At 39.3% G+C, this 20,972-nt stretch overlaps 1 protein-coding gene across 1 annotated transcript in view; it reads right to left on the bottom strand.

Moving 5' to 3' along the window:
- Positions 1-389: 389 nt before the first annotated feature.
- DCLK3 (doublecortin like kinase 3) overlaps positions 390-20,972 on the bottom strand; it is a 30,839-nt gene continuing 10,256 nt past the window's right edge. Inside the window, exons 2-5 of the mRNA XM_085051453.1 lie at positions 15,978-17,860; positions 7,754-7,886; positions 6,684-6,851; positions 390-5,728 (exon numbers count right to left, since the gene is read on the bottom strand). Of these exons, the coding sequence (XP_084907579.1) occupies positions 5,532-5,728; positions 6,684-6,851; positions 7,754-7,886; positions 15,978-17,860 (2,381 nt within the window). The 3' untranslated portion in view covers positions 390-5,531. The remainder of the gene's footprint in view (positions 5,729-6,683; positions 6,852-7,753; positions 7,887-15,977; positions 17,861-20,972) is intronic.

Below are 20,972 nucleotides of genomic sequence, written 5' to 3'. Positions count from 1 at the left end.
TTTTAGAGAGAAAGAATTAATGAAGAGAGAAATCAGTCCTGTGAGTACATTAAGCCTCAATGAATCTAGGTGTGCTTCTCATGATTGCTCTAGCATAGCACATATAACCAATGCAGTACAGGGTCAAAAATGGTGGTAGAATGAATCACAGTCCCAGTTCTGCAGATTTGTGTTGATTTTAATGGGATTACATGCAGCAGCAAAGAGAAATGCATCTGTAAGTATTCAAAGGACAGCAGCATTAAAATGGGGTCTTCTACTTGTAAATGAAGGTACACACCTTACCTTAACTTACTGAAATTGCAGTAAGCAATTCCCTTTAAAGCAAGCATTTCCCAAAGAGATACACTGCCAGAAGACAAAAAAAAAATAAAAAGAAAATCTCATGATACTTGGCCACACAGTTTCCCAATTTATTGGAAAGGACTGAAACATAACATTCACTGTATAATTTGCCTTTATTGGAGGTACAGGGGAGGAATAACAACTTTTCTGCTGAAGTCTACAATGTATTTTAATTTAAAAAATTACACCTTCAGCCTAGTTACAAATAAACCATATTGTAGAACAAACAGTGCCAATATACACTGTCAGCCCAGTTAAAGTGCCCATAATTCCTTTCAGGAGCAAGAATGTCAAGAGTAAAGCATTACTGGTGGACTTAGAAAAAACAGAAAAACATGTGCCCAGAAACATAAAAAATATTTTCCTTAAATTGCTTAAATCAAAACAAACCCAAGTGACAGAAGAAATTATAGAAAAAGTATTTCAGAATGATACTTACGTGTCTTTGGGAAGATGAGCTTATACATACAGCAAATTTACTATATTTTCAAGCAGACTGAATATCTTTCCAAATCTGGGTACTTTCAGAAAAGCAAGCAGTCGACTCCTGAAAGTTCACTTTTAACAAGAGGACCAAAACCCAAGAGGCCTAGGCTCAGAGGATAACATCTTACCATCCCTCCATCACCCTACAGCCAAAACTTGCAGTAACAGAGATACAGGAAATCCACATATAACGCCAATCTGCCAGAAGCGAGGTGGCAAATTTGATGGTGTTTGAGTCCAGCTATTCTACACAGCTGCTAAACAATCTCAGATCCCTGAACAAAAGAAGTTAGAGTGACTGTGTCTCAGAGGAAACAGTCTCTGCTGTACTGCCAAGCTTCAATCACAAGCCTCCTGGACACACATTTTTAGACATTAGGTGACTAAATATAACAACCAAATTCCCATTGTTCATTTTCACGCAGTTATGCACCATGCAATGTGAAATGCCAGTCTGCTGCATAGTTTCAGATGCCTAAATACTTCCAAAACTTCTTGTTCATTCCCATTTCTAAGGCCAGAATTTCCTGAAGAAAAATATATTAATACGTGTGGATTTCACCATCTTTCAATAATGGGACTCATCCAAGGGGATAAAAGGCCAGTGGCAGTAGGCAGATAACAGGTGATGGAAAATGTGCAGGTGAGGTCTAGGACCAATGAAATGTAATAGCATACAGAAAGTGGGGAAATTGACCTTGGTGACAAAAGGAGGAGACATCCAGGGACCACTTTATCTTCAGACAGTGGAAAGCACGCTGGAGAGAGTTACTACTTGGTTTGGCAGTCACAGGCAGTCTCTAAAAGCCTGGATTTAATGTTCAGATACTCCAATCACAGTCAAAGAAAGTTTGTGATGCACAAAGCTAGTAACACTGGCTTCTAAGGATGCTCAAAATGCTTCACACTACTCTTTGGCTCATCTCTGTGAATAGCACATCCTTACCAAACCCCCAAAAGTCCTTTAGCGGCCACTTTTGTAACCATTGTAGTTGAAAGCCTTGAATACAAGTCTAAGTGCTGACCCACTAAAAAAATAAAAAATTGAAAAAATTGAAAATATAAAAAAGCAACTCTAGTAGGCATATGTTTCACTACAAAATGAAATATTGATGACTCAAGTCTATATGCTTGGATCTTTGTGCTTGCTTCAAGTCTGAGAAATGTTAGAGCACGAAAATATGCAAGCATGCTTAAAAGCTGCAACCAACTAAAAAAGAGCCAAGGCAATGGTTAAAGATGATGGAGAGCCTCTGGTTTCTAAAAAGAGAGCATTTTTTGAATAGTCAATACCAGATAGTAAAGAAATAACCATGGAATGACTAGAACTTGATCAGGATCTCCATTGTGAGTCAGGAATCAACCTGACTCCTTTTAAGAGGCGTGAAAGGATTCCTACTCAGCTGATTTGCTAAAGCTTGCAGCAAACAAACAGATTTTCCCCTTATATTGCCTTAGACCCAGAAAATCCTCTGAAGTGGAACTTTCCTATTGAGGTCTGCAATATTAATACTTTGCACTTAGCTCTTGGGAGGGCCGTGTTTTTCTTGGTGATATATTCAGACTCTCTTCCTTGTCAGTATTTAAAGAGATGAAGACACTATCATTTGTTTTATTTTCAGTGGAAGTTAAAGCCATATGAGAGTCTAATTCACAAAGCCCTAAGGAAGGGCAAGGAGGGATATTTCTTTCTAACAAATCAGCAAGAATTTGCTCTGAGTCTATAATCTCCCCCAGCTTTGAGCTTCCTCAGACTTACTGTAGAGAAAGGAACCAATCAAGAAATGAAAACATTAAGTGGAAGATGACTCCAGAACACAGGGAGGCAGTATACATTAGAAAAATCTCAGGAAAGGAAGAACAGTGACAATCTTCAATCACAGAATATGAACATGGCTCATATATTAGAAAACACCTTACAGAGTGTAAAGATCAGGTCTGCACTAAAATGTCACACAGTGGGAAAAGGCTGAAAAAAGGCAGTAGGACATGAGAAGGGATTTTCACCATTTTTTGTCTGAGTCCTCCCTAACATTGCTGACTTTCAACATCAGCAAGCAATGCTTGAGGCTGAGCTCTCCAAAATCCTATGGGCTCTCATTGCTACAAGTACCTTAAACCATAATGTTTTGGGGGCTGGACTCTCTAGGACAGCACAGAGGCAGAGCAAAAACACCGGAAGCAACAGAGAAAAGGAATAACGAAGTAGGAGAAAAAAAGAAAGAAGTAAAAACCCTGAGAAGCACCTGGAAGCTTTTTCAGCCTCCAACCAGAAGGAGGAGGGCCTAATGCCACACATCTATTAGCAACAATGACAAACCAGTGCCTCAGCACTGCCACAGCAGCATCTGTACTTACAGGTGCCATGCAGTGATTACCTGGCACAGTCCAGGTTTAGTCTGTCTGGAACGCAGAGAACTTGAAAGAAAAACAAAATCATTGAAAAAATAATTACTTTTATAATTGTTACAAGCAAATTCTCTATCTTCTGCACTAGGAATAAGGCTGCAGACAGGTTCTTAGAGGTGAAAAAGGCAACTTGTAACACAATCACCAAACCTTCAGATTCATTGCTGATTAAATACTTTTTGTCACTTCAGACTTTATTCTTAAACAACTATATTAAAAATAAGGTAATTACAAAATATAGTATTGCACATCAGAAGCTATTTTTCCACAGTTTCCTATCCAAAATAGACTTACATTAACAGAGGATACATTATTACTAGTCCTCAAATACTATGTAATGCTTTTAGAATACTAGGTTACATTAGGTTCCCTTAACTCAGGGAAGCACTTAAATCTATTCTTGTTTTCAGGAAAAGGAAAAGTCTTCCTGACTCAGAGACTCCAAAGCAGAAGTATGACATATCATATAGATACTACTTGGGCATACAGTAAAGATTTGATTGGTTTGTTTCACCAATTCTTGAACTCCACAGCATGTCTTATTCCAGTAAGTATTAGAAATAATTCAATTTAAAGTGCAATTCTCCTTTAAGAGTCAAGTGATCTCTACTTTTATACATAATTCTTGCAGCAAAACAGTCACAAGATGAAACAGAAACATGATGACAGCACCCTACACTTTTTGGTTATTCAGAAAGTTCACACAAAATATTAGCTCTCATCAAAAAATAATGTCCTGGTTCATATAGTTGTGAAAATGTTCCACTGATTCTGAAGTGCTTCTGACATTTCTCATTATGAAATACATAGGCAGAGCAGCAGCTCTCCAAGTGTAAAATACTCTCCTTCATTTCTACAAGCTATGCATTCAATGCTAACACCACTGATATTCTTTATTTGCTAGCACAAATTGATGGAACTTGAGGACATAGAATTATAAAATGGACAACTCAAGTGCTTTTTGAATTTAATTAGTTAACCAAAAATTCTGAGATTCAAAAGCTGTTCTAGGTCATGGCCCCTCTCTGGATTGCATTTTTCCCCCCTCAGAATTTCTTTAAAACTGCATCCAATAAAAATATTAAAACCACATGCAATACAGCATCTGACACTTCCCCTGGGAAACCTTTCCACTGCCAACAACTGTTTTTCCCCAAGTCGTATTTTAGTCTAATTTCATCCCATTGCCTATTCTCATGAAAGCAAGGAGAAAAAGGCCACAGGGAGGGCAAGAGACAAAAAACCCCCAACCAAACAACAAAACAATTGCTAAACTACACTGAAAAAGTGTAAAAAAGCAATTCAGCTGTGAAGCATGTTGATGAAGGAGGAACCATGAAGGCAAGGGCTAACTTTAGTCACATTTTCCCAGCTTTTTCTTCTCCATCAGCCTGGAAGAGTCACAGATGCACATGGATGCCTCCAAGGGGGAAAAAAATCAATATGAAAAAATGCCTGAGTTATCATTCTGTAATTATGACTTTGGGAAAAGAAGCAAAGTGCCCTTAGAATTGCTTAACTTCCCACTTCCCAGAGCAGGAAGAAAACCTCTTTGAAACACATTATAATTACAGTCTTGAAAAGGTATCAGCCATGTCTTCCCCCTTCTCATAAACAAATGAAACCTCTGTGCTACACAGAACCATCACTGTGTAACACAAACATTGTACCATCTATTGCCCTGAGCAGCCAATGAAAGATGTTGCCAAGGGAGACATCATAAAACATCAGATTTAGTCAGTAAGAGCTTTTCTTCCCTCACAACTTAATAAATACAGTATCTGGCTGCTTATTTAATATATCCTACAGCTAAAGAATATATTTACTTTTTTTTTCCTTCTCTGTGGCTAGAAGAAATTAGTGAAAAGACAGTTTAAAGAATTAGTGCAAGATGCGTATGCAGACAGCTATTTTGAGAACATTACAAACACAAAACTCCTCAAAGATATCATATAGAAAGGATGAGAGAAGACTCACCACTAGTGTCAGTCACAGAAGCAAACATATGTCATCTTAAACAGATGTAAAAGCCAAAATCGGTATTTAAAGAAAAATAATAGACACCCTCCAGAATTTATCTAGTCCCCACTGCTTTCAACAGAGAGACTGCCAAGTAACATCACAGGAGGCGGATGTGAATTCAATCTCTGTCCTTCAGAATCTCAGAATCAAAAAAAAAGGCATGGCAATAGCCACCAACAGCTACACAATTAATTCCCAATTCATTTAGAAAAGAAAACATAATTGATTTGTTAATCAATAAAAAGAAGACAAAATGAGCTTGAAAGATTTCATGTGTCCCCATCAGCAACTTCCTTTCGGCGCTGGGCCCGGAAATGGCGCTCAATATTTATCGTTACTTCCCTCTGCAAATTCCTGCTGTTGGTTTTCCCAGCTGTTCTGATCCAGGGGTGCTGAAGTACTTGACGCGCTGTGTAGCGCTTCTGGGGATCCACTATCAGCAGCCTGGTGATGAGGTCTTTTGCTGCTGTTATGAAAGAAAGCAAAGAGAGAGGTGAAGTACAGTGGTGTGATGATCCTGTGCAATGTGCTCTAGGATGACTGCTTGAGCAGGGTGTTTGAAACACATGACCCACTGTGCTCACTTCCAACCTTCTTCTTCCTTACCCATTCTGTGATGGTGACAGTTATACCCACACAAAATGTCCTTCTTATTTTTTTTCATTAGTTTTACCATGACTTTTGTGACTATTCCCAGGAGGTATTCAAACAACTGGAGTTAGAATTAGTGACAGGAGATATTAAGTCTCCATGACTGGTGTCACTCTCCCCTTCAGAAAGAGAGAAGAAAGTGAGAGTAATTTAATCTCAAAAGTGTGCTGAAGGCATCCGGCAAAGTGCTCACATTCACAGGAATGAGCACTGGGTCTCTCATCCCTTAAGGAGCATAAATGTTGTAGAATGCTGTGGAATATGTTCTTTAAAAGACTGTACAGGGTGCAAGGGAGTTTTAGGTTTTCTGATTTTGAAGGTTGCACAAAAGACACCATACTAGCCTGTGAGAAGGAAAAAACTACTATGTGCAGACCCCACTGTTGTCAATAGAAAATCTACACTGTGTTCTGCAGGGCAAGGATTTCATTCTTAACTTTTGACATTTTTGTGTACATTTTTACAATCTAACAGAACCCTTGTGATTATTTTGGTACCTTTTTCTGCAGAGACATAAAAACAAGGCAAGAAGAATCCTTACTCTTGCCTTGAAAGGGAGCAATCCATTAAAGCATTCAGAACTCATACTCAGAAACACAGCCTTCAATAGTACCAGAGGACTACATCCACATTTAAAGCACAGATTCACACAAGAGAGACCTGAAAAGCACCCCATGCTGATCGAGCTCACTGCCCTGAAAAAAGAGTTTCTCCTACTCCAGGAAAGAAGACTGCCACTTCTCAGATCTGCTATAAATGCAGAATCTTACCTGCAGAAATATTGTCCCAGTAAGGGGATAGGAACTCGTAGTGACCCAGCTGTATGATCTGAAACAGCTCGTCTTGATCGCGGTCCTGACTGCGGAAAGGGGGAAAACCGCAGAGCAGGATGTACAGGATCACACCAGCTGCCCACATGTCTACTTCGAGTCCATAGCCTAAGGAAGAAGAGACAAACCATAAGTCTTGTTTTAGAAAGAAAACTTACAACTGGTAGGGAACTGTTCCTTGGAAATAGAATGAAAAAGAAACACAGAATCTCTGCTCAGTTCCTCAAGAAGATGAGGTCAGCAAAACAATAAGTGGCTGGTACATCACACTTACAAGCTGCCTGTTATTAGCTACAGCTCTCACAGAGTCTCTCTTTTCCACAACATATTTCACAAACACTGCCTCACAAGGCCAGTGTCAACTGGAGACTAACTGAGAAAACACAGCACATATTTCTAAAATAGTCATCCTCAGATTCCCTTCAAAAAAGAGCTAAGAGTGCCAAGTTTCCATTGAAATTGGATATAACTGGAGATGTGCAGCCCAGCTCCACAGAACAAAAACCAGAAATAGATGTGCCTGAGTCACCAACAAAACTGACTTCTTTCCAGGTCTGAATCTTTTTGGATATGAAATCTTCAAAATTCCTTGTGATGCAAACATGTTTTGGATTGTTACGTAAATTTAACATATATGTTCACAATGATTTTGCATCATCAGGGGCTCTGGAAAGTTGTTAGGGTTACAGTCAAGAAAAAGGGCTGGCTACTCTTAGGTTGCAGCATGATCTTTTGGCCATTTCCCCGCTTTAGCAATTACTATCTATGATATCTTATGGTTTATCTGTTTGGAAGTCAGTGTTAGCGTAGACATTAATAATGCAAATATAATTGATGTCATGATTGTGTTTGTTAAAACCAAGAGGTTTCCTTTCCCAAATTACACTGCTAACCAACCTCCTACCCTGAAGAGATGTATCAGTAGGTTGAAACATTCTGGACTATTTCCATTATTAGAAAGTTCAGTGTGATTGTAAGATTTATGACAAATTATAAATGTATACACTCACCCTTCTCAGCAAGTATTTCAGGAGCAACATACGTTGGTGTTCCACAGACAGTAAATATGGGTTTTGTAACCTGCTTTGCGAGGCCGAAATCTGCCAGTTTCAGAGTAGTAGATTTATCTGCATTGTGCTGAACCTATACCCGAACAAAATATATATATGCTTAGTCCAGATGCATCTTAAAAGAGCAAAATATAAAGGAAGCAGATAATAAAACAGGAAGGAGTTCTAATAATAATACTAATAATGGAAACAGTCTTCAGAACATGGTTCTTTTTCCCCATGTACTAAGAGGGTGCATTTATTTAAGAGGATAAGCAATTATGGAAAAAAGAAAACTTTGCTCTACAAACTCTGGCACACTGCAATTTCCAAGAAATTAACAGAAGGAACACAAAAAATAACCAAGAGTCAATTAAATATTATTATTATTTCCTCTTGAGAAAATAAACTGTTCTTTTTCCCTGGGAAAGCAAAGAAGAATGCTGTGGTCTTTATGCTTAAATGCAATGGTCCCACGTAAGCTACCAACTTTACAGTGTCACTTGATGTTGTGGTTTAGCCCCAGACAGCAACTAAGTACCACACTTGGTCATTCATCCCCCTTCTCCCTGCAGTGGGATGGGGAGAAAAGCCCAAAAAAAAGTGTGTTGAGATAAGAAAAAATTAATAATTGAAATAAAGTTTGATAATAACAACAACAGGAATGGTAGCAACTGCATTGAGAAGGGGGATGGGCGGAGAGAGAGAGCAAGAGAAAGTGCAGAATAAAACCCAAGAAAAACAAGTGCTGCACAACACAATTACTTACTGCCCACAGACCTCCAGCCCAGCCTGTCCCCCAGCAGCAACCAGCAACTACTGGCCAACTCTCCTCAGTTTATTTACTGAGTATATTGTCCCATGGCATGGAATGTCCCTTTGGGTCAGCAGCCCTGGCCACGCTCCCTCCCAGCTTTTGGTACACCTGCTACCTGGCAGAGCATGGGACACTGAGAATTCCTTGACTTAGGGTAAGCAGAGCTCAGCAACAACCAAAACATCAGCGTGCTATCAATGTTACTCACACACTGAATCCAAAGTACAGCACTGTACCAGCTAAAACCAAGACACATGAAAAGTATATCTCCATCAAACTGGTTGAACAACAAAAAACAAACCAACAAAAGCTTTCCATCCTTTCCAAATTACTCTGCTACTCTACCTGCTGCCCTGAAACTGGATTAGTAATGGTTACCACACAGCAAGAGTTGAAGAAATACGGCTGTGCAGAATGACCTCCTAATTGGGTCTTTTCAGAAGTTATCTTCTATATCAATCTGGCAAGTAGTCAAAACACTTTTTCCAGTTCTAATTTTGCATGCACGTGTCTTTAGCATTACTTTATAATGCAGTTAATGAAGTGTTATTTTAAGAAATGAAATATGTTAATCACACAGACAGTGGGATTGAGCACACCCTCAGCAAGCTGGCAAACAACCCCAGGCTGAGCGATGAGTGAAGGATGGGATGTCCTCCAGAAGCACCTGAACAAGCTCAAGAAGGTTGAGCCTCAGGAGGTTCAACAAGTATAAGTGCAGGGTCCTACACCTGAGCTGGGACAATCCCCAGTATCAGTATGGACTTGGTTATGGATTGAGAGCAGCCCTGTGGAGAGGGGTTTCAGAGTGTTGGTGGATGAAAAACTGGATTGAGCTGGCAATGTATAGCTACAGTCCACAAAGCCAACCATATCCTGGGCTGCATCCAAAGCACTGTGGTCAGCAGGGAAAGGGAGGTGAGTGATTCTGTCCCTCTGCTCTGCTCTGGTGAGACCAAACCTGCAGTGCTGCATCAGCTCTGGGGACCTCAGCACATGGAAAGAGGGATGGAGCACCTCTCCTGTGAGTAAAGGCTGTGACAGGTGTGGTTGCTCAGCCTGAAGAAAAGAAGTTTCCAGACAGACATTATTGTGGCCATTCAGTAATTAAATGGGACATTAATTAAGATGGGGACAGGCTTTTGAGCAGGGTCTGCAGCAATAGGACAAGGGGCTATAACTTAAAACTGAAAGATAGAAAATAGGGACTAGATACTAGGAAAAAATCTTCTATGAAGAGGGTAGTGAAAAATCAGGACAGGTTGCCCAGAGAGGTGGTAGATACTCCATCCCTGGGAACACACAGAGACAGGTTGGACAGGGCTCTGAGCAACCTGGTCTAGTTGACATGTCCTTGCTCATTGCAGGGGCTTGGGTTAGATGACCTTTAAAGGTCCCTTCCAACCCAAACCATTCTACAATTCTATATTCAAAGGCCAAGTCATAAACAATTTAGTGGTATAATTAAATAAATCAGTATGGTTAATACTAGTGACTAACATTCAAATACTCTTTGAGAGGTAAAAAATGTCATTAATTTCCTTTCAATTAAAATCTGTCTGTGGAACTACAGAGAACAGATCAGCAGCTAAAATGTCTAAAAATGGCCAAAAAAAAGCCAAGGAAATCTGGACTTGGCTTTGAATGGACAAATTGGAATATAATGTGACAGGTACACTCCATGCTTTAACACCTCATACTTTGCCATCAGACACCACTTAAGAAAGCCAAAAATTCAGGATGGTCTCTATTATCAGATAACTAAGGGCACAGATGGGACAAAATTTGGTCTTGTACATTACAGATGACTAATCCCCATTTATCATCTTTATAGAGGTTGTAAGCACTCATCCAATTTTGATCAAGCAAAATGTGTTTGGACTTTTTGGTGGTGCGTTTTTTTTTTCTTTCTAAGAAAAAAGTCTGGCATTACAGAATGACACAATATAGCCTACTAATCCCTTTTTACCTTCTTCATAAAAAATGCACAGCACAAAACTGGGAGGAATGACTGATCCCTGAAAACCCTATGTGGCCACCCAGAAGGATCTCAACAGACTTGAGAGACAGGCAGGACAGAACCTTTTAAAATTCAACAAAGGTAAGTGCAGGGTCCAGAACCTGGGCAGGAATAACCCATGCACCAGAAGGGGCTGGGGCTGATCTGCTGGAAAGCAGCTCTGCAGAGAAGGAGCTGGGGGTCCTGGAGGACAACAAGCTGTCCCTGAGCCAGCAGTGCCCTTGTGCACCCTTCTAGTTTTGACTAACCAAAATATTTTGCTGGGGGGTTTTTTGCTGTTCTTCCATGAAAAAATATTTTTCAGTATGAAACTGAAAATAAAGCTTACTACAGCCATGCAGTCATAATTTCCGCAAGAAAAAGATAAAATGCCACATCCATTTTCTCTATTACATTAGCAACTACTTGACGACCTTTTGCCATCATGCACTGTGGACACAAACTGACAAAAATGACAAAAAATTATAAAGGTAACACTTGCTTTCTAGAACAACATCTATCTACAGAATTTATATTTTAATAGGGGTAATAGCAGTAAGATGTTACAAAAACTCACAATTGAAATGCTCAATTTTATATGCAATATGAAAATATGAACATGAATGTATTTTCTTATCCTATTTTTTTAAATTGTATAAGAAAATATACTACATGGAATTTCAACTACCTTGCATGCTACTAAGGCAAAAAATACTGAAATATTTATATATATTTTTAGAAACAGCATGATGGTGGGAAGGGTGGGGAACACACTGGTCTTAATCCCAATCCCAAAATCTTCAGGAAATTTCTTGCTTTGTAAAATGCACTGTTTTTCTTTTCTCAGGATGCCAGACTCCTAATCTCCCATTGCAGCACAAGGTGGCAACACTGCACCATCTGTTCTTTCAGGACAAACCGCTGGGCTTTCACTTTACCTGACCACAAAGCAGGTAGGAACAGCAGGCACTGTGGGAATATTTTTACAGCTTTGTGACAATCACTTCAGAGACAGCATGTAACCTGTCAGCATGCCTGAAAACCTCAGCCCAGAACTTCCCAGCAGCTTCGCTGATGCTATACTCAGAAAAACTCAGCCAGCTCAGAGAATTCCCTTCATCCCCAACTCGCTACTCTCCTGTCTACCTTTCCATCACCTGGCATCACCTTGAGCATGTAAATATGCTTCTCTGTAGAAACAAAAGCCTCAAGTTCTTTTTACTCACTCCTCAGGCCAGGTTACTTACTCATAGCAGTATTACAGAAACATACAACTTGATCAAGAGAAATCTAACCTCTGACAGTTTACAGTATGTATTCTGTGCAATGGTGAGAACAAAGCAAAAATAGTAACATTATATGAACATAGTAGCCTTCCCAGTGACACCTAAAAGACAGCTATTACTATTTCTGCACTCCAGACTGCAAAGAATTGCTACAAAAGTCCATTTAAAAGGGCTGCCTGCCTACAGACTTACTTAATTGTGGTACCAAAGACCAGTATTCAGAACACTTTCTATAGACAGCCAATTTAGGCCATACAACTAATTATGTTATGGCAAGGCAAGCCAGCATCTGGTGGTCTTGGACTCAAGATAGTCAACTGCTCACTATTTTCTCAAATACAGATCATGTGGTAGGATATTAGAATATTGTCTGAGGATTTCTAACTATCCCAGCCATGCAACCAGATTACAATATAAGGCTAAATTAATCTTCAAAGAAGAGAAAAAATAATCTTTCTCCTTCTTTCCTGTCCCAGTACTTAATGTTCTTGTTTGATTTCATGTCTACCTTGTTAAATCCATCAGTGTGTTTAAGATGATGACTTACAACATTAATATTTCTCTGTATGGATATGGTAGCACAGTTTCTTCTTATGGACACCTTGAAAGTGAGCTGGCCCATGTGACACTTCATATACTGGAAACAGAGCTTAAGAAAAATGATTGCTTACACACTTGAGTTTCAGGCATCCTTTGCTGCTAGCTAGAAGAATCTCTGTGAAAAGTGTTACAGAAAATTCATATGTATGTTTATCATACTTGAAGTTATGACATGTAAGTAGATAACAGGAGTGGTTGTACTCACATGTACTCAGAAAACTGGCAGTGCTTTGTATATATGTAAATAGCATCACAAAGTTCAAGGGCAGAAAGGCTACACTTGGAGTTCTCAAACATACATGAAAACTTGAGAGACACAAAAAGGGGCAGGGGGTAATCTCAAATGTATTAAAACCTTCAACATTTATGAAGTTGAGTGTTAAATAATCACCACATTAGCATGTGAGGGAAGTGTACAAGGAGACGAGTACACAATCACAAATACAGCCCTCTCCCTTTGCCCTAAAAAGGGGTGACTTTATGTCTTTCACAGCTATAACCTGGAAAAACACCACCACACTTGGGCATTAATGTCTCACTCACAAGCGAAGAAATGCCAGCAGCTGTAGAATTAAACAGTCCCTTACCTAAAAACCTTGCCAGCAAAGCCTGCCCCATTTGTGAGACCAAACCCCCCACACTGCCCATCCTTGCCAGCAAAGGTTTTCTTGCCGAACACCTAGTCCTAAATGAGGTGATTCTGTTAGCAGATGGGAGTGAGTCGTAGCAGCTGTCTTCACACCAGCTGTCAAACAGACTTTGTTTTTGTAGCGCAAGTCACCACCCTTCTGCCTCACAGCTCTGCTGCAAGGAGTCTGATCGCTGTGGGGAGACACAGGAAGGGAGAGGGGAAAAAGCAGAAAGGATGATGGTGGCCTGGTACAGAAGTTTGTAACTAGAGATCAGTTCCACAAGAGAAACAGAAGCACAGTGAACTAATAATTAAACCAGGTTTCTAACTTTCTTCAGTGTCAATAATTTTACAATTTACTAGATATCAAAGTATATTTCTACCTTTCCTTCTCTAGGGACAGAAACTGTTTTCCTTCTTTCCCCAGTTGCTTATTTTCATTAAACTTATGGGAATATTTTTGTTATGAGATTGTTGCTTCTCTGTCATCTCTTATGACAATGAGCCAATATGCTTAAAAGTCATTAGGAACAGAGTTAGATTCTCACACAAAGCAGGTTTAGAGTAGACATACACATTTCATTAGTTAAATAAACCTAGGATCATTTCTCTTCCATTTCCCATTTGCTTGAAGGGGAAAAACAGTAGATAAAGAAATTAAAAGTTCACCTGACCAAAAGAAGACCCAAAGTAGGACAAAAAAGTCAACAGCATAAAAGCACATACCTATATTTTGACCTCTGTGTACAAAGTCTAGGTAGACTAATTCAGATTTAAACACTCTCAGTGTAACAAGAAGTATCCCACAAACAAGGTCATATCTTCAGGATGCTGGAATTTGAAGCACTGCTTCCTCTCCTGACCCACCAACAGCAGATGAACTCATGAAATTTGCTTCAATACTGTTTGTTACTGTTCAGCACTGGCTGATAGAAAGATTGGTAGTAGCTCTCCTTCCAACTTTGCTGCTCCAGCCACTCTTTAGAGACAGAGGTAGCACACTAAAAAAGCAGACAACCCAGAATCTAGCTCAAATTATTAGCCTGTATTTATAGGAATGTTTATTAGATAGCAGGTGACCTACCCAACACTATCAAGAGCTTATAAACTCATTTGCATGTTTGAATAGACTTGCTTTTCAAGTCTACTTGCTTTTCAAAGTCAACTTTGCTTTGTGTACATGGTGTCTAATACTGGTGTTCACAAGACATTAACAGCAAGGTGAAACTAGAACAGGTAAAATTCTATTTCCTGCAGTTTTTAGGTAACACTGTTCTAGTATGACAAAATAACTACAGTCTGGGAGCTGCTCTGTCCTTGAAAAATATATTCTGACTGTCAGAATAGGCAACATGATTATTTCAGTGCTACCCAATGCTGCCACTGCCCAGCATTCTCTGTTTTGCAGTTATGTGAACTAAATGTGAAAACAACCAGTACAGACCTTTATCTTGCCCTTCTTTGCTTATCTCCATCACTGTGATGATTTTGTATTATAGAGGGAAATGAAGCATCAGATCTCAGGTGTTTCACATGCACTAGCTTATTTTCAGCAATAGAAAGGAGCAGGACCTGGTTCATAATGGAAAATCAGCTTCTGGAAAAAGCCACACAGTTCTAAATGACATTTTGTTCAAACTTTGTGGCAAATGAAGCACAAAGGCAGCCCCTACGAGCCCACTTCTTCCTGCAAACCAGCCAGTTGCACTCACCATCTTTCATTTACACAGAGATCACATACCAAAGATTTTCATCAAACTAAGCAAGATTTATAGCAGGATCTAGTATAGATGACATTGCTTAGTTAAAAGGTTTGGAAGCAAACTATTCCAGCCTAGCCTTGTGCAACCTCTGCATTTCCTCGAGGTTACTACACTGCTGCATTTCTCCAGAAATTCACACTGATCCCTGTGCAAAATTAGTTCTCTTTAAAGCACTGAAGGCCCCATAGGACTAAATAATCTATTATTTTCTTTGTTTGGCTAACTGTGAATATTAATTGATCAAATCCAATTTGTTAGAGACTGGCAAATACTTGCTATTTATCTGTTTATCAGGAAATTTGGAACCCTAACACACTTAGCAAAGGAGAATTGTTTACTGTTACAGTTCTACAGTGGGTATGTTGTGGAATATCAATACTACAAACATTTCTATGCATATTCACACATGTGAGTAACTCTATTGAGTTCAGTGCTGGATGCAAAGAATGCAGCCTCAGAAATGTGATGGAAACAAGAATTTTTCTCTTTGGCATGAAGTTATTATTTGAGCTGACTGTAATGTCATTCACCAAACGTATTCACAAAAACATTTTACTGTCAGATTATTTCAATCAACTGCATAATACTTCTGCTTCTAAGAAAATAAATTGTCACAAGATAGAAATCACTATAGTAGAGGATTAGCACAGCAGTCTGCAAGATATGCAATTGCAGTGGGGAAAATGTCCAATAAATAAATAAATTTTTTAGAAAAATATAAATACATTAGCAATTTTAATAAATTTCAGTCTGCAAGGAACATGCTTTATTATTCATCCTTGGGTACCTAAAAGACATACTAACAGGTCTGATTTCTGAAAAATACAAATGGTCACTATCCCTGAAAGTCTGATAATTTTTACTTGAATTCCTGTCTGCAACCACTGCTATCTGCAATACACAGCAGATCTATGTAAAGCAAACTGCAATTGTAATTTTACTTCAAACTTCTACCCATTTTTCCAAACAGTCCTGCCACAACACATTATTTCTGCATAGTATTTGCTTAAAACTATTCACAGAACCATAACTGAAAGGAAAATAAATTAAATTCCAGCACATACGCAGGAAATGTTTGACAATACTTACCAAAAGATTCTCTGGTTTGAGGTCCCTGTGGACAATGTTCTTGCTGTGAATATAAACCAGTGCTTCACACAGGTCAGTGATCATGACAGCAGCATCATGCTCCGTGAACTTCACACTTTCTATGATTGCATCAAACAAGTCCCCTCCTGGGACATACTCTAGGATTAAGTAGATCTCAGCTTCTGTCTCATACACCTCAATTAAGCTTACTATATTGGGATGAGAGAGACTCCGAATAATCAGAATTTCACTTTCCATCATGTCCTCCTTCCCCTTCAGCTTGGATTTATCAACGATTTTCATAGCATAGATCTGATTGGAATCACAGCGGCGACATTCCTTCACCACTGCAAAGTTTCCATCCCCAATAGTTCTGCCAATCTCATAATGCTTTTCCACATCAGTTCTGCTTTTTATGGCATACCTCCGGCTCGTGCTTTCCAATCCCTGAGCCTTGTTGTCGTCTTTATTCACTCTGCGCTCACCTGTTTTTTCTCGTCGAGTCATGTCACTCTCTCTACATGTGGCATTCCCCTCTCTTCTGGCAGCTTCCTCTTTAGCCCTTTGTCCCTCCCTGCCCTCCCTGTGTGTTTTAGACTTTTTCTCAGCATCCCTGTCTTTCTTTACCCAACCACTTTGGTTCATTAAACAACTATTTCCATTATCTTCCTTTACTTCATGAGCTAGCTGGAGCCCTTCTACGGCATTCTTCCTGATTTTTACTACTTCCTTCCCATGGTTTTCATGCTTCTCCACATCCCTTTCTTTCTCAACGCTCCTTTTTTGCTTCTCCAGCCCTTCATTAACAATCCTAGAAAGCGGCTTCCAAAACCTCCTACTGCCATTGTCTTTCCAGCCAACTTCCTCACCCTCCAGACAAGTTTCAGGAGATTTTCGGCAGTTCCTGACTTTTGTATTTCTTTCTACGTGGTACCTCTGACATGCGCCTGTGTTCAAGTCTCTATTCTCAAATGAGGCCTCAGCCTGCCTTTCCCTCTGTAACTTTTCCCTGGCCTGCCTTTCCTGTTCACACTTCTCACACCTCAGCACCTCCTCTGCACTCTCTTCTAAGCCCTCCTCAGAACTCCTTTCATGGTTAAGGTACCTTTCACTTTCTCGTGTTTTTCTAGAAGGCTTTGCTCCATGCTCACCATCCCAGCCCTCCCTAGTCCACTTTTTTTTGGTTCTCATTTTTTCCTCTTGCTTTGTCTTGCCTTGACTTTTTCCTTCATGTCCAGCTACCAGCTGGGAAGACAAGGCATCACTGCAGCTCTTGGTCATTTCTGTCTCATCAAAGCCACTGTCTACTTTTGAGGCCTTGTCATACAGCCTGCTCTTCAGCTTTTGGGACTGCTCCTCATTCTGCTGAATGGCAGCACTGGTAGCATAAGGATTTTCAGGATAAAGTTCTTGTAATACCACCTCCAGGTCCTTCAAAGTGAGGGGCTCCCTCCCCATAGCTATGAACGCATCACCTTCCCTGAAAAACTCAGGAACACTTCGGATTTCTCTGCCTCTCAGATTGTAAAGCTTTCTCACACGGTCATTCTTCCAGCGAGGAAATCCCAGAGCTTCTGAAATGTCAGCCAGCAGCTGCTCAAAGGTCTGGACAGATCTCTTGTTGAGAAGCAAGGTTATTCTCCTGAGCGTGCGTCCCCCCGGTTTCACCACTGTAATTATCCTTGGCTTCACAGGACTGTGCTCCGAATGTATTGTGTGAAAACCATTGCGGGGACTGAAAAAAGGGGACCTGGGGCTGCTTTCACCCGCACATGGTTTTCCATAGTTTCCACGACCAACAGGAGGACAAGTCCCATGTAGTTTCCTCTCTTTTACTTTTGAGCCTGCTTTGCGTGGCGAATGGTCCAACAAGCCTTGGCGTCCTAAAGCAAACAAAGGGATGGCATGTTAATTATTTTGCATCATCAGACCTTCCAGAGCAATTGTTTTTTACATGTCAGAGTTTGTGACTTCAGAGAGAAATGGTAGGTTACTTCAAGGCCTATAAAGAAGTTTAATTACCACTAAGGCATATCTCCACATACTTGTACCTACAATCATTGCCAAGTTTGTGAGAAAATATAAATTCACTTTGTGACAGACCAACGTCATTAAAAGTTTAATAATATTGAACGCTAACAGATCTTTCTTCTAAATCCTCACATCTTTCAGAAATCCTCAAAAAATAGCAGGATTGAATCCAGATTGTTTAGCATTCTCTTATTAACATATCTCCCATGAACTCACTCAATTCCTTTCTGAACCCAATTGCAATTTTGGCCTCTGTAAACCCCATGACAACAAGTTCCACAATTACACTGCATGAAGCAAAATAAACTAATTACTTGTGTTTTAAAATTACTACCAGATGGCACTCTGTGTGCAACCTTACATTTTTATAACTAATTACATCCTCTTAACTTTTCCTGGACCTTCTATAACAAATTAAATAAATTAAATTATTTTTTAAAAACATTACTTTTGCTATAATTTTTATAGCAATTTTATAGGTCATCTAACAGTAATGTTATTTAATCTTAAAGAAAGGCCATCTTAGTTTTGTTCGATAATTGGAGTCACGGTTTTCAACATTTTGAGTTGACTTTTTTACTCTAAAAATTATGTAAAATCACATAAAGCTCTGAATATTCTCTGAGGACATTACCATTTCATCTTAGAACATCATCAAAGAAAATGGCACCATTTGTTACACGTAATTGTGAAATGGAGGAACTGAAAACATAACATATGGTTATGGACAAACCAAGCTATAACATAATTCCCAGTCTACCAACAATAAGCTAAGAATAAAAAATTCCCCTAAAAGTATTCTGAGCTGTTGTACTTGCTAGGATTAAAACCTGATTACAGTGCATTTATTTTCAGCTTTAAGAAATAAACTTTCAGAATGAGATCACAGAGTGCTTCCAACTCGCCCTTTAATAGCCTTGAAGTTCAGTTGGAAGAAAACATTCAAAATATATGAACTGACAGGACCAAGACAAAAGGGAACAGCCAGAATGGTTACCAAACCATTACAAGGAAATTTCTGTATGCCAATGGCTTATTTCCCAGAGAATCACATCCATTTCCATACTATGATTATTATTATGACTATGATTGCATAGTCACTGTGCAGTGGGCACACCCTCAAAGGAAAATCTGCACACATCAGTGTTTGTCTTGGTGTTAGATTAAGCCTACTACATTTTGGCTTTCAAGTGCAAGAAAAGCCATTTTCAGTATGTCATGCTATGTATTTTTATTTGTCCTTCCCATCAAGGCATAACAGAGTGAAAAAGAAATACGCCTCCTCACCTAGAACAACAAACAAAAGGGAAAACTGCAAAAGTGCCGCAGCAGAGCATTCACTAGCTCTGCCTCAAAACCAGTGTATCCAACAGGCCAGGGTTTGAGTGCTGGAAGCACATGAGGAGACACCGCTATAGCATGCACTCTGCTGTGGGCTCTGCTTGATGCAGGATGATGGACGCTCCTTAGTTGTAATACTCTCACCAGCTAAGCGCTCTGTGCCCCCTGGCATGTCCCTTAACTCTTGGCTTCATTTTCTTCCCCTGCCAAATGAGATAGATGCTTCTTCTCCAAACAAATATTACAAAGAAGCCCAGCTGCCAGCATGCTGATTGAAGACGTAAGCATTATATAAGAGCTAGGTGTGACTAATGCTTGGTGGTTGTACAAGTTATTTCTGTCTTCATTCTGCTTTTTAAGGATGATCTGTTGTTATCAAAGGATGACTACATACGTGCTAGTGATTTTTCAACAATCACGTATTTACATTCCACCCAGAATAAAGCTGACTGTGAATGGAGGAAAAAAAAAATCAGCTGCAGTAACAGTTCTCTGAAATCAACTCCACAACATGCTAGTTACCAGGAACTGATGAAGCTCTGAATTTAATCAATGTTTCCAGGTTCTTGCATACCCACTGTCATCAAAGCTTTATCTTGCTTATGGGAACTGTGAGTGACATTCTTACTGCTCATAATTTTGGTACAACATAAAAACAATGGTGCACTAATAATGACTTTTCCCGTCAGATGATGTTTCTCCCTCTCCATGCTGCTATTATCGTACCTTTCTATAAACCACCAATTATAAGTGCTTGGTTGTGCTGTTGATTGTTTCAATTACCCAGGCATCAATTACGTTTCCTTTCTTCACTAAATTGGCTAAGCCTTAAGGAGAAGCCAAGTTTATTTTTTAATTCTGCAACTAATGGAATAAGAGCAGTTCTGTGTCATTATTAAGAACAATACAAGAATGTTTTGTACTTTTTACACTGACTTGATTGCTAGCCAAAAACATTTTGCAAGTTGATATATAACAATGTTTGGAATAAGAGTAGAATTCCATATTTTTCTATGATGATAAAGGACATAACTGCTTAAATCAATGTACGGAAGAATCTTCTAATATTTTCCAGGAAAAAGGGAAGTGTCAAATTTTCTCAAAGTGGTGGTCCCAATGACTATATGTTACATACAATTAAAAATTCACTTCAGTTGCCTGTTACCACTCTTTCAGTCATAATTTCTGTTATTTTCCAGTTATGCTATATTTAACTGATACACAACAAGCAAGCCTCAACCTGTCAGAAAAGTGCACACGCTTAAAGCGGTAACAAGCATTTCTAGAAAGCCTTCAAAGGTCACACACATACCCAAATCCTATAGCTACAATTTATATTGCTTCAAAATCTTGTTTCCATATTTACACACAAGTGGGAGAAAGAGGAAGAGGGAGGTGGTATGAGAAACACACTTCAATGAGTTCAAGTACTGGCAAATTATACATCTGCGAATAAAATGTGCTTTTTCTTTTGCTGTCCTCCTGAGAGCTAATGATTATTAAATATAAATATTTCTGAGAAATGTTAAGAAGGATTGTTGAGCGTGTTTAGTTTTATCTGTATACACATCCACCCCTATATTCTAGTGTATTACAGATTATCAATGGTGCAGCATAGCCAAG

Source organism: Lichenostomus cassidix, chromosome 2 (assembly GCF_008360975.1).
Source record: "Lichenostomus cassidix isolate B80296 chromosome 2, HeHo_3.0, whole genome shotgun sequence".
Taxonomy (NCBI): domain Eukaryota; kingdom Metazoa; phylum Chordata; class Aves; order Passeriformes; family Meliphagidae; genus Lichenostomus; species Lichenostomus cassidix.
The sequence above is the reverse complement of the archived record's forward strand: the minus strand, read 5'-3'. Positions and strand labels throughout refer to the sequence as shown.